Genomic DNA, 12912 nt, shown 5'->3' with positions numbered 1-12912 from the left:
CAAGTTATAAATTTGTCTCCCATTCCAAATTCGTTCAAAACCTCGTAGAGGTATTGCCATTCCACTTGGTTGAATGCTTTCTCAGCATCTAAACTTAATATTATAAGGTCTTCCTTACGATGTCTTGGAGAATATTAAGAAGGCACCTGATGTTATGGAAAGAATTCCTTTTAGGGGTAAACCCTGTTTGATCTGAGTGTACCAATTTATTTATCTGCTGACCGAGTCTCCTTGCCAGCATTTTAGCCAAAATTTTCTGATCCGAATTTAGCAGTGAAATTGGCCTATAAGATCCTACCTCCTCTGGGTCTTTGTCCTTCTTTGGAATAACCATGATAATGGCCTCGTTCAGGGTTTGGGGTAACCTGCCAATTTCAAATGACTTGCTATACATACCATATAAGGTACTAATAAGTCACTAAACTTCTTATAAAACTCATTACCTATTCCATCTGAACCTGGACTCTTGCCATTTAATGCAATTGTTTCATATTACGATATGTAACCATTTAATCTTATGCAGATGCAAGTCTAACCATTTGTCAGCAGCTTTTGAAGAGTGGTTCCTAGTTTCCTCTGGTAAACAATGAATACCAGACCCATTCTCACCCCTGAGATAACTCTGCTTAGGCTAAAGATAGCTCAGTTAATCAATGCACAGAATTAATCCACTCTCACTTTAAATAAAAGAACCTTACTTTGGACAGTGATCATAATTCTGCAATCTGTTGCCTTTTCTCAGTAATTATCCTAGTTTATCCAAATGATTAGGAATAACTGCGAAAAGGTAAAACTGTCACACTATACATTTTTTAGTTTTCTTTATATACTTTTAACAAATCGATGGGGAGGATTTTGTTTTTGAGCTAGATTTCCCAGAAAATTTGATGGGCAAGGAACCAGTGAGCCGTGGGAGTCCTTGGAACAAAGCTGTAACATGAGTCATTGATTAAGAAAAATAACTGGAATGGAACAAGTCTGTTTTCTGTCTTCCGAGACGAAAAAGAATGTTAAAGCCATAACATAATGATGGAAAAAGGAAAAAACTCATCAACAAAATACTTTGTCACGTCTTCACATAAGAGTTTTCAACAGATTTAAATTTCTCTGTGGAGATCTACTATGTCTTAATTTGTAGCATTAGAGTCAAAGGATAGCAGGTTCAAATCCTATTTTGGACTCTACCACAAAAATCTTCTTTGCGGGAATGGGAATCACTCTTGGGGTTTCACGACCGGCCATTATTCGACATGCCTAGGACGCAGCCTAAGAGTTCAGATCGCCTTCGGAGGGCTGAGATCTCATGGTTCTGGAGACAGACAGATTGAAGGTTGGTGTCCCGGCAGGAGATCGGTATGTTGTGGGAGTCGGAAGATCTATGGCTGTGTGCCCAGAGACCCAAGACCTTTGGGCACAGAGTTCAGAAAAAGCGACAGAAAGCAATTTTACCATCATAAACCAGCAAGTTGTTTGTTGTGTCTCCCCTCTCGCGGTGAAATGGGGACACCTCTTTTTCCCTTAAAGAGAGAGAGAGCGCCTGTGGTATGTTGAATACCAGGTGAACAAGTAGTCTTTGGGGTACTGCAAGTCTGTATATTTGATGTTGCTTTGCTGCACACCTGAGTGCTCGGTGGTGGGTGCCAATGCTTTTTTTTGCTGGTGGAGGGGGGGGGATCATTGTTTGCTGCTGCTTACACATGGGAGGGAGGGGAGCTGGAGGGGGGTACTTTGGGGTTCTAACATTTAACTGTCATTCATCGTTTGGGGGCACTCCTCTGTTTTTGTGGATGGTTGTGAAGAAAAAGCATTCCAGGATGTATATTGTATACATTTCTCTGACATTAAATGTACCTTTGAAACCTATGCTTACATGCCTGTGCAGTACTGAAGGAGTTCTACACATTCATTTGCTGAGATGTTAGTCAATATCCTTTCTGTCCTCTCAGATACACTTAAAAGAACCCAAGGCATTATTTTGAAAAAGAAATAGGGAGCTATCCAAAAACTAAATGTAAATTAACTGCACATTTCCTCTTGTAGAGGGATTAAATTACTAAATTACCATTGAAAGGTTTTGACAGTTAATGTGGAATTTAAGTCCCACCACAACATCTGGGAAAATTAAACCGAAGTTAAAATAAATCTGGAGTATAAATGTTAATATCAGTAACGGTGATCATACAACTCAAATGATCACGAAAACCCATCTGGTTTAATAATAAATGTCCTTAGGGGGATGAAATCTGCCATCTTCACCCAGACTGAACTACATGTAATGCGATTGACTTTAATTCATTTTAGGTGCAGTTAGAGGGGGACAATTCCTACGTTCCACAAATGAAAGTACACAATCACAACAGTAACTGTACTTGAAAAATGCACTATATTACTGTGAGATGCTTTGGGACAATCGCTGGCTGTGAAAGACATAAAAAGTCCTTTGTGGAGGTGTAAGGGACTGCAAGATGCTGGAATCTACACAGAAACATAGAAAACCGGCAGCACAATACAGGCTCTTCAGCCCACAAAGTTGTGCCGAACATATCCCTACCTTAGAAATTACTAGGGTTACCCATAGCCCTCTATTTTTCTAAGGTCCATGTACCATTCCAAAAGACCATATCATATCCGCCTCTACCACAGTTGCCAGCAGCCCATTCTATGCACTCACGACTCTCTGCGTAAAAAATTTACCCGACTTCTCCTCTGTACCTACTCCCCAGCACTTTAAACCTGTGTCCTCTTGTGGCAGCCATTTCAGCCCTGAGAAAAGGCCTCTGACTATCCACATGATCAATGCCTCTCATCATCTTATACACCTTTATCAGGTCATCTCTCACCTGCAGAAACAAACAATCTGCAGGAGGAACTCAGCAAGTTATAGAGTTATGCAGCATGGAAATAGACCCTTTCACCCAACTAGTCTACACCAAACAAGATGCCCATCTAAGCAAGTCCCATTTGCTTGCATTTGACCCATATTCCTCCAAACCTTTCTGCTCCAATTTGCTTTTCTTTTCTTAAAAAAATGTGGTCTCAGCCATTGATATCCAGATGCTGTAGTTGCATAAATGCTGTTCTATACTAATAACAGAAGCTGATCAAATATTCTACGAGTAGCCTTAATAGCCCTTATTAAAGATTGAGTATAAAGGGTTTCTTTTGCCAGAGTTGCTGCCAAACAAAGTCTTTTACTATATTTTCTGTTCTATATTTAATACCTCTACTTAAGTCCAAATTTCCATATTTTGCTAACCACTCTTAATATGCTCTGCAAAGTTAGTTGACCCGTTCATGAATCTCCCCATCTACCACCAAGTTTCTCTGTCTACAAACACCCTTAGAACTCAGCAAGTCCACGTTGCCTTTTCCCATTCTTTCTGTGAAAATTATCTCTGCATAAATGGCAAATGCTACTCTTCTGCTGGCCTGTTACAGCTGATTAGTTTTATCTGCTCCATTTATGATAATTCAAAGTTTTATAAAGAATCAGAATCAGAGTATCATAAAGCACAGAAACAAGCCTTATCTGAGATGGCCTGTAGCTCCTCACATTGATTGGCCCACTTTTAGTTGCCCTTTACTCTGTCCATCCTTGCTCCTGGTTCACCCTACATGATCCACCTGAGGCCATCACCCTTTTAGGTCAGCCTAGAGCGGCACCCTGCCTTCTCATTCTCAAGTCCGCTTGATAAGCCTGATAGAGCAATTTCAACATGAATTGTCAACAACTTCTTCCTTTCCCTGCACCCCACCCCTACAGATGCTGCTCGACCCACTTGAATTTCTTCAGCAGATTGTTCGATGTTACATGTTCTTTCTGTGCGGACATGCTGTTGGTGGATGTTAGAATAGACATAGACATAGAAATCTACAGCACATTACAGGCCCTTTGTCTCACAATGTTGTGCCAACCATGTAACCTACTCTAGAAGCCGCCTAGAATTTCCCTACTGCATAGCTCTCTATTTTTCTAAGCTTAAGCTTAAAAGACCCTATTGTATCAGCCTCTACCATCTTCATTGGCAGTGCATTCCACGCACCCACCACTCTTTGTGTGAAAAACTTACCTCTGACATCCCCCTTGTGCCAACTTCCAAACACCTTAAAACTATACCCCCTCGTGTTAGCCATTTCAAGCCTGGGGAAAAGCCTCTGGCTATCCATGCGCTCAATGACTCTCATCATCTTATACACCTTTATCAGGTCACCTCCCATTGTCCACCGCTCTAAGGAGAAAAGGCCACATTCACTCAACCTATTCTCATAAGGCAGACTCTCCAATCCAACCAACATTCTTGTAAATCTCCTCTGCACCCACTCTATAGTATCCACATCCTTCCTGCAATGAGGTGAGCAGAACTGAACACAGTACTCCAAATGGGGTTTAACCAAGGTCTTATATAGCTGTAACATTACCTCATGGCTCTTGAACTCAATCCCACAGATAACAAAGGCAAACACAGCCATATGCCCTCTTAACCACACTGTCAACCTGAACAGCAGCTTTAAGTGTCCTATGGATATGGACCCCAAGATCTCGCTGATCCTCCACACTGCCAAGAGTCTTACCATTAATATTATATTCTGTCTTCAAAGTTGGCCTACCAGAATGAACCACTACACACTTATCCGGGTTGAACTCCATCTGCCACTTCTCAGCCTAGTTCTGCATCCTATCGATGTCCCGCTGTAAACTCTGACAACCCTCCAGACTATCCACAATACCCACATCCTTTGTGTCATCAGCAAACTTACTAACCCACCCTTCTACTTCCTCATCCAGGTCACTTGTAAAAATCACAAAGAGGAGGGGTTCCAGAACAGATCCATGCAGAACACCACTGGTCACAGTCCTCCATGCAGAATGCAAACCATCCACAACCACCCTTTGCCTTCTGTGGTCAAGCCAATTCTGGATCCACAAAGCAAGGTCTCCTGGGATCCCATGCCTCATTACTTTCTGAATGAACCTCACATTGGGAACCTAATCATATGCCTTACTGAAATCCATGTACACTACATTCATTGCTCTACCTTCATCAATGTGTTTTGTTACATCCTCAAAGAATTCAATCAGGTTTGTAAGGCATGACGTGCCCTAGACAAAGTCATGCTGACTATCCCTACTCAGATTATGTCTCTCCAAATGCTCATAAATCCAGCCTCTCAGGATCCTCTCCAACAGTTTGCTGGTCTATAATTTCCTGGGTTAAAATGTTCTGTAAATTGGTATCCTGGCTGATAAGATGAGGCTGGACATCAAATGAGTACAGTACAGTGGATTCCGGTTAATTGGGCCATCAGTTAATTTGAGGCAGCTACTTATTTGAGACAACTCTTAAAAAACAAAAACTAATTGAAAAAAAAATAGCCAGGATTCCCTTTATTTGGGACACTAAGCACTTAACTGGGACAGGAGGCTGTTGCCGAACAGTTTCTAACTTGCCTCAGATGTGTGCACTTGTGTGGCCATTAGATGCTCCACCATCTTAGAGCAAACGGTTTTTAAATAGTGTCAATTGCATGTGTTTGTGTTCAAATAGCAGTAACTTTCGCTACTGATAGTTGGTGAGAAATAAGCAATGAGACATTTTGGAGCAACACACACAAAATGCTTGAGGGACTCAGTAGATCAGCAGTATCTATAGAAGTGAATAAGCAATCAATATTTAGGGCCGAGGCCCTTCTTCAAGACTGAAAAGGAAAGAGGAAAATGCTAGAATAAAAAGGTGGGGTAAGGGGACTAGCTGGAAGGTGATAGGGGAAGCCAGATTGGTGGTTGGTAAAGGGCTGGAAAAGAATGGAATCTGATAGAGGAGGAGAGTGACCGCCATACTTACCACGGTTTCAAGCATGCAGGCTTGGAGATGACGTAAACAGTTCAAAGTGAAAATGAAATGATTTCACTACTTCAACAAGTTAGGACTTATGACGAATTTGATGGTATTGGCAATCACCTTGAAAGTTACAGTGACAATGAAAATTTGGAGGATGCAATCGTTAAAAACATTGTACGATGGCAGTCCATTATCTGCACTAGATGTCTGCATTCATTCTGTTCATTTGCAGTCTTATCAAAAGAACACTGAAGCATATACTGGATGAATTCCTCTGTTGATAACTATTAGGAACTAATACTCAGATTTATAGTAATGTAGAGTTATTGGTAATATTCTAATTCTGTATTTTATTTAAGTACACACATTATTACTCAGTTAAGTGGCAAGTTTGTCTCTTTTTTTTTTAAAACAACTTTCCAGGAAATTTCAGCTAATTGGGGCAGCCACTTAATTGGGCCACAATGTACTGGTCCAAATGTGTCTCAATAAACTGGAGTCCACTGTTCTAAGATAAAAGAAAAACATTAAATATCTAAGGCCAGAATAAATTTAAATGTATTAGGTGTGATTCTGAGTATTTACAATCAATGCATTAATTTAGCTTTCTGAAAAATCGTCATACCCAAACATAGTGCTTATAATTACAATTTATCTAATATGCAGGTCCAGTAGTTTCTGATTTTGTACGACTTTGAGCCAATGGGGTCTATGTTGAATATACGGTATCCCCCCACACCCTGTCACAACCACTCAATTTACTTACTGTGGAAAAAAAAACACAATTGAGTATTAAATGTATATCTAGTCACGTACACAATGCTACTGAAATTTTGAGAAGGGGCCTTGGCAAACTCTTTCCTTTTTATTGTTCTTTTCTACTACATGTCCTAGCTAGAAGGCCCAAGAGACACATTTTATTTTTCTGTGCCCCTGAGCTCTGCCTTTGGAACTTGTAAGGAGTTGGAATAAAACATGAAAAGAACGAGGCCCTAAAAGACCTGGAAAAGCCCAGCAGGATAGGCAGCACCTATAGAAAAACAGAAGTCAGTCAGTCAGTATTTCAGGGTAAAGGTTCTTCCCTGGGGCTGGTACTTGCACCTTACATCTGGTTCCTTTATGTCAGATTCATTTGAATACTGAAAGCACAGATGCCAATCTTTCAAAGCAAAAATCCCTTAAAACAAGGGAATAACGAGGGGGTAATATTTTTAGCACTTATTTGACTATTAGGGAGGCTGTGAAGGGAAGGCTGATTGTCATATGCTGATGGAGAGAAAGTTAGTGGGCAAATTACCCCAGGCCACTTTTGCATACCTCCTAGCTGATCAAAAGCGGCTTTGGCAGAGAAGAGGAACCAGGCCTCCTGCTCACTCTTTAGCCTTGGTACATGGTGTGGAAGAACCTATAGGGGGGAGAAAATTAAATGGTTTAAAAATATAGAGTGGATGGAAAATAGAAGTTAAAGTATGTAAGTACAGTGCCTAGATTTTGTTGAGATTTCTTGGTTGGATGCTGTCCATTGTAGAAGTGAGAAGATAACTCAAAGAGACATATTTCGATTGAATTTGCACACTTCCCATTACAACATCTTCAAACAGTTGCTTGGAATGAAACATTTTCAAAAGCTGCCTTCTTGGTAGACTGATTAGCAGACAGTGAGTGGAGTTGCCAACCAGAATCCACCATTACCTAGCGATAGTGAAGTGGTGTGTGAATCCAGGTCTAGTCTGCATAATGTATGCATAAGATATAGGAGCAGAATTAGGCCATTTGGCCTTTTGAGTCTGCTCTGCCGTTCAGTCATAGCTGATCCTTTGTCCTCCTCCTCAACCCCATTTCCCGGCCTTCTCCCCGCAACCTTTGATGCCGTGTCCAATCAAAAACTTATCAATGTCTGCCTTAAATACAACTAATGACCTGGTCTCCACAGCTGCATGTTTCAAGAAATTCCACAAATTTACCACCCTCTGGCTAAAGAAATCTCTTCACATCTCTGTTTTGAATGGACGCCCCTCTATCCTGAGGCTGTGCTCTCTTGTCCTAGACTCTCCTACCATGGGAAACATCCTTTCCACATCTACTCTGTCTAGTCCTTTCAACATTTGAAAGATTTCACTGAGATCCCCCTCATCCTTCTAAATTCCAGCAAGTACAGACCCAGAGCCATTGAAAGTTCCTCCTATAATAGCCCTTCCATTCCTGGAATCATCCTTATGAACCGCCTCTGAACCCTCTCCAATGCCAGCACATCTCTTCTAAGATGAGGAGTCCAAAACTGTTCACAATACTCAAGGTGAGGCCTCACCAGTGCCTTATAAAGCCTCAGCATCACATCCTTGCTCTTGTATTTGAGACTTATTGAAATGAATACATTGCATTTGCCTTCTTCACCACCAACTCAACCTGGTGTTCTGCACAAGGGCTCCCAAGTCCCTTTGCATTTCAGCGTTTTGGATATTCTCTCCATTTAGAAAATAGTCCGCATATTTATCTCTACTACTAAAGAGCATGACCATGTATATATTTCATTTCCCATTCTCTTAATCTGTCTTAAATACTTCTGCATTCTACCTGTTTCCTCAACACTACCTGCCCCTCCACCAATCTGCAAATTTGGCAACAAAGCCATCTATTTCATCATCTAAATCATTTGTATACAGTATGAAAAGAAGTTGTCCCAACACCACTAGTCACTAGACAAGGATCCTTTTCCCACTCGCTGCCTTCTTCCAATCAGCCAATGCTCTAACCATGCCAGTAACTTTCCTGTAATACCATTGGCTCTTAACTTGGTAAGCAGTCTCATGTGTGGCACCTTGCCAAAGGCCTTCTGAAAGTCCAAATATACAACATCCACTGCATCCCCTTTATCTATCCTACTTGAAATCTACTCAAAGAATTCCAACAGGTTCGTCAGACAGGATTTTCTCTGAAGGAAACCATCTGACTTTGTCCTATCTTGTCCTGTGTCACCAAGTACTCCTTAACCTCATCCTTAACAATCTGACATCTTCCCAAACACTGAGGTCAGGCTAACTGCTCTGTAATTTCCTTTCCACTGCCTTCCTCCTTTCTTAAAGAGTGCAGGGACATTTGGAAATTTCCAGTCTTCCGGCATCAGGCCAGACTCCAATGATTTTTGCAAGATCATTTCTAATGCCACCACAATCTCAACACTACCTCTTTCAGAACCCTAGGCTGCGGTTCATCTGGTCTGGGTGTCTTCTAGGTCTTTCAGCTTTTTGAGCACCTTCTCGTTTGTAATAGTAACTGCACCCACTTCTCTTCCTTCACACACTACAACATCTGCCACACTGCTAGTGTCTTCCACACTGAAGGCACTGTGGAAGATATTTTCTTCCGTATTGGTTGAAAATCACCATATATTTGGAAGCAAAGTAAGTGAAATTGGATTATATCCCTCGTAAAGTTTCCACCCCCTACTCATTCCCAGAGCACTCTCTCTTTCAGCCAACAAGAAATCATTCAATGGGGATCCAGAAGGGTTTTGACAGTCAAAGATTTTGAGACAGTAACTGGTGAAAGATATTTTTTCCTGCATGGTGAGTCAGCCAAAGGCTTTCAACATTGGAGTATGCACAAGTTAGAAGAATATTTTCATCTATCTTACAATTGCATGGTTTAGCTCAAGTGGAGATGGTGCCAGGAGGTTAGAATACTGTTTGAAAATAACATTTCATAAATGGCACATGAAAGTGGAGTCGTTGAGAATAATGTAGACTGTTCCAGTTCAGTCCAAAACAACCAGAAGACAAATGGCTTCATCATTTGAATATAATTCATACTATTCTATCTGCATTTCAGGCTTTAAAGCTTTATTTAAGTAATAGCTCACGTCAATAGAGGCAGCTACTGCCATGATTTATGTACTAATTGGTGCAGTTATTTAATGATTTTAACTAATTTTGTCACATTTGTTCCTACGAAACGCTTAAATACATTGCGACCTTTAAAATATAAAGTTATCCGTTTGATGCATACCGTAATTTTCCATGTGCATTTGCTGTTGGCAGGGTAGAGTCCAGGGAACCCCTCACTTCCAATGAAACCCGACACTCCGCTTTTAACTCCTCCACATTTAAAGTTCCTGGTAATGGCAACAAGACAGGCAGATTTACAAATCACTCAATGGCATGCGTCATTAATCCTCAGTTCCACAGTAAGGAAGCGTCCAAATAAACCCATCTATTACTGCCTGAACGCAGTGCACGCCTTTCAAATTCCGAACGCGGTTACTTTTAACGATACTTGTTAACTTATTCAAGGCTACCTTAGCGGGCAGCGCTTCAGCTAAAATGGTGGACAAAGGAATATGACAGAAATAGTTAAGCAATCGCAGCATTGATCTCAAGCGATTCTTCTTCGCAAGTCTCACTGTGGCAGTTTAATTTCACAGACTAACTGATACGTCACCATTATCTGAAAATCAAGATCCAATTTTAATCCCCCAAATTTGCGTGGATAGTCTGAATAAGCGAAGCATAACTCACTCGGTTAGTATGAAACAGCAATTAAGCAGACTACAGCACGATTTCACACCAAAGTAATCTGCCATCGATTACCAGCGAACCTTTGCCTAATATACCGTAATGCAATAATACAAAAACATGCAAAATACCCTGGTCGCATTCAATCTAAACGTTCTTTACCACATGAAGCACCGTTTCAAACATGAAACTTCAAGTCAATTTTTTTTAGCATTTATTCTCCCACAATGGAATCCCGCGCATGAGAACTTGACAATGATTTATTTATGTTGAAGCCTTCTTCTGACCCTCATGTTTTACGACTGCAAACCTCTGACCAGAAGCAGCAGTGTAAAACTCCTGCGTGGATGTGGGACAGTAAAACGGGAGCTCCATGTGGGAATAGTTGGTTGCCTGACGCTACCACATTGTAAGTAGCTTCCAGCGCGTTTTACCAGTCACCAAGTTGATCTTAGGTGCTCGAGTACAAGGATCATCTATTAATTCTGACAGTGCGGAATGGCAGGGAGTAAATTTTCAGCCTCGTTACCCTGGATGACATGAACAAACGCCGGAATGTCTCTCCCGCTGTAATAAACCAGGCGTCCGATGTTCGAGAGTAGACGGCAGTTTAAGAACTAAAAGTTTAAGAAATAGTTTTTGTTTTACCTTTTTCCGATGGAAAGCTGGCCTGAGACCAGACTCGCGCACGAAAGGCAGAGTAGGTAAGCAGCGAGTTTCATGTTTCTCGACGTGAATCAGGTCAGGAGCCTAGCAGGGAGAGTCCGGGGCGCAGTCAGACTCGCACAGGGTCTGGGTCGTCTCCGGAGCCGCCTCTACGATTCCCCGAAGGAAGGCAGTTGGCTCGCTGCACATGAATATCGCGTTTGTTCTTCGGGGGAGGAGGCAAGCCGCCTTCACAGGGCAGTCGCCTCTTCCCTAGGTCTTAAAACACTTTTAGTTACGATTTTAACAAATGACAATGTATTAACTTTTATCTGCGTGGATCTTTAAAGAAAAAAATCCAAATTAAAAATTAATTTGAGTGAGGTAAAATGTTTCGATTTTCTCTGATTCGCAGAGCAACGGGAAGAGCAGTGCTTGTTATGCGGCGGGGAGTACAACCAAGTCGGTGACTTTTATACAGGAGGCTGACTTCAGAGATGTGAAGTGCGGTGTTTTTCCATCACCCTTTGGAGACATTCGTCGGCAGACTTCGGGTTGCCACCTTTGGCTCAACCCCAGGCTGATTAGGGGCGGGTGTGGAGGCGGAGAATTGGCTTAAACGCCTAGTTCAGCGAAAATCTTTGAGAATCCCCATCCTATCGACGCCATAGGTGCACATTGTACCTGGAGTAAAGTATTTAGTTGATAGAAGTTGTAAGAGTTTTTTTTTAAATAAACGCATTTACTTTGGTTCGCGTTTTTTTCATTGGCTACGTTATTTTAAAGAATGCGTGCTGTTGGGCAGAAAGTCTCCCCGTTTAACTAACCCGCAGAACTTAAACTAGTTTCCAAGACTGTTACTTTGATCGTCTGAGTGACCTCAGCAGGCTAGTTTATGAAGTGGTTGCAGTTAGAGAATAGGTGTGTTAGTTTGTAAAATTAAGGGTCATAACCTCCGCGTGCGGCTAACATTCGGAACCCACATAGATGGAAAGGTCACTTTTACTTGGTAGAGAGAGACTCGCTAAATAACAGACCAATTCGGGCTCCGGTTGGAACCTGTGGAAGCCCACGCAGAAGCGCTCCTGAACTGCTGAAGATTTCCAGCATCTTTTCTTTTTACATTAAGTCCACAATCAATATGGTTCGCTATGTTATTCATAATAAATAAAAATTATCAGTATAATTTTGTTTTTAAATACAGTGCGCGCCAGAAAATAACCCCTGCGCCGACATTAAAAAACGGTTCGTGATCATGTCTCACCTCACACTTCCACCATGTTCAAGATCCAAGCATTGGAGGTCAACAGTATGGTATATACTATTTATATAGTTTGTTTTTACCAAGGAGAGTACAGCTGAAAGATTTTGGCAGTGGCAAAATACTTTCAAAGACGATTTTGAACACTACTCTGAAACATTAAAGTGAGAGGAATTGAACTATTGTACCTCATTTTTCTAAAAATGAACTCCACACATACACTGCCCTTTGAAAGAACAAATTTCTTTGCACCCAGATCACAGCAAATTTAAACTTTATGATTCTTTCTAGATGCCAGACTAGGGGAAACGTAGAACATAGAAATCTACAGCACATTACAGGCTCTTTGGCTCACAATGTTGTGCCGACCATGTAACGTCTCCGATATTACCCTGTCAAAGCCCCTGTGGGTTTTGTTTCACTGAAATCGCTATAATCCTTTGAGATTCAAGAGTATATAGCTCTAGTCTAGAATGATTCATTTTTTTTCCTGCTAGTCAAAGCCCACATTCTCAAGAATCAATCTGCCGAATCTTCATTGCACTTCCTCCATCACAAATACAGTATATCCAGCTTTGGGTAAGGCGGGAAAACGGTGATCCAGCTGCAATCCAGCCAGGGCTCCTTGTAATCCAGTAATGCTACTCCTGTTCTG

The 12912-nt window shown here is 41.4% G+C and overlaps 1 protein-coding gene across 1 annotated transcript in view; it reads right to left on the bottom strand.

Annotated features, from left to right (window-relative positions):
* Window positions 1-11431, bottom strand: part of pcolce2b (procollagen C-endopeptidase enhancer 2b) — a 47527-nt gene extending 36096 nt beyond the window's left edge. Inside the window, exons 1-2 of the mRNA XM_063045411.1 lie at window positions 11000-11431; window positions 9846-9951 (exon numbers count right to left, since the gene is read on the bottom strand). Of these exons, the coding sequence (XP_062901481.1) occupies window positions 9846-9951; window positions 11000-11073 (180 nt within the window). The 5' untranslated portion in view covers window positions 11074-11431. The remainder of the gene's footprint in view (window positions 1-9845; window positions 9952-10999) is intronic.
* Window positions 11432-12912: the final 1481 nt, after the last annotated feature.

Source organism: Mobula hypostoma, chromosome 4, assembly GCF_963921235.1.
Source record: "Mobula hypostoma chromosome 4, sMobHyp1.1, whole genome shotgun sequence".
Taxonomy (NCBI): Eukaryota; Metazoa; Chordata; class Chondrichthyes; order Myliobatiformes; family Myliobatidae; genus Mobula; species Mobula hypostoma.
This window is presented reverse-complemented; position numbering and strand designations above follow the sequence as displayed.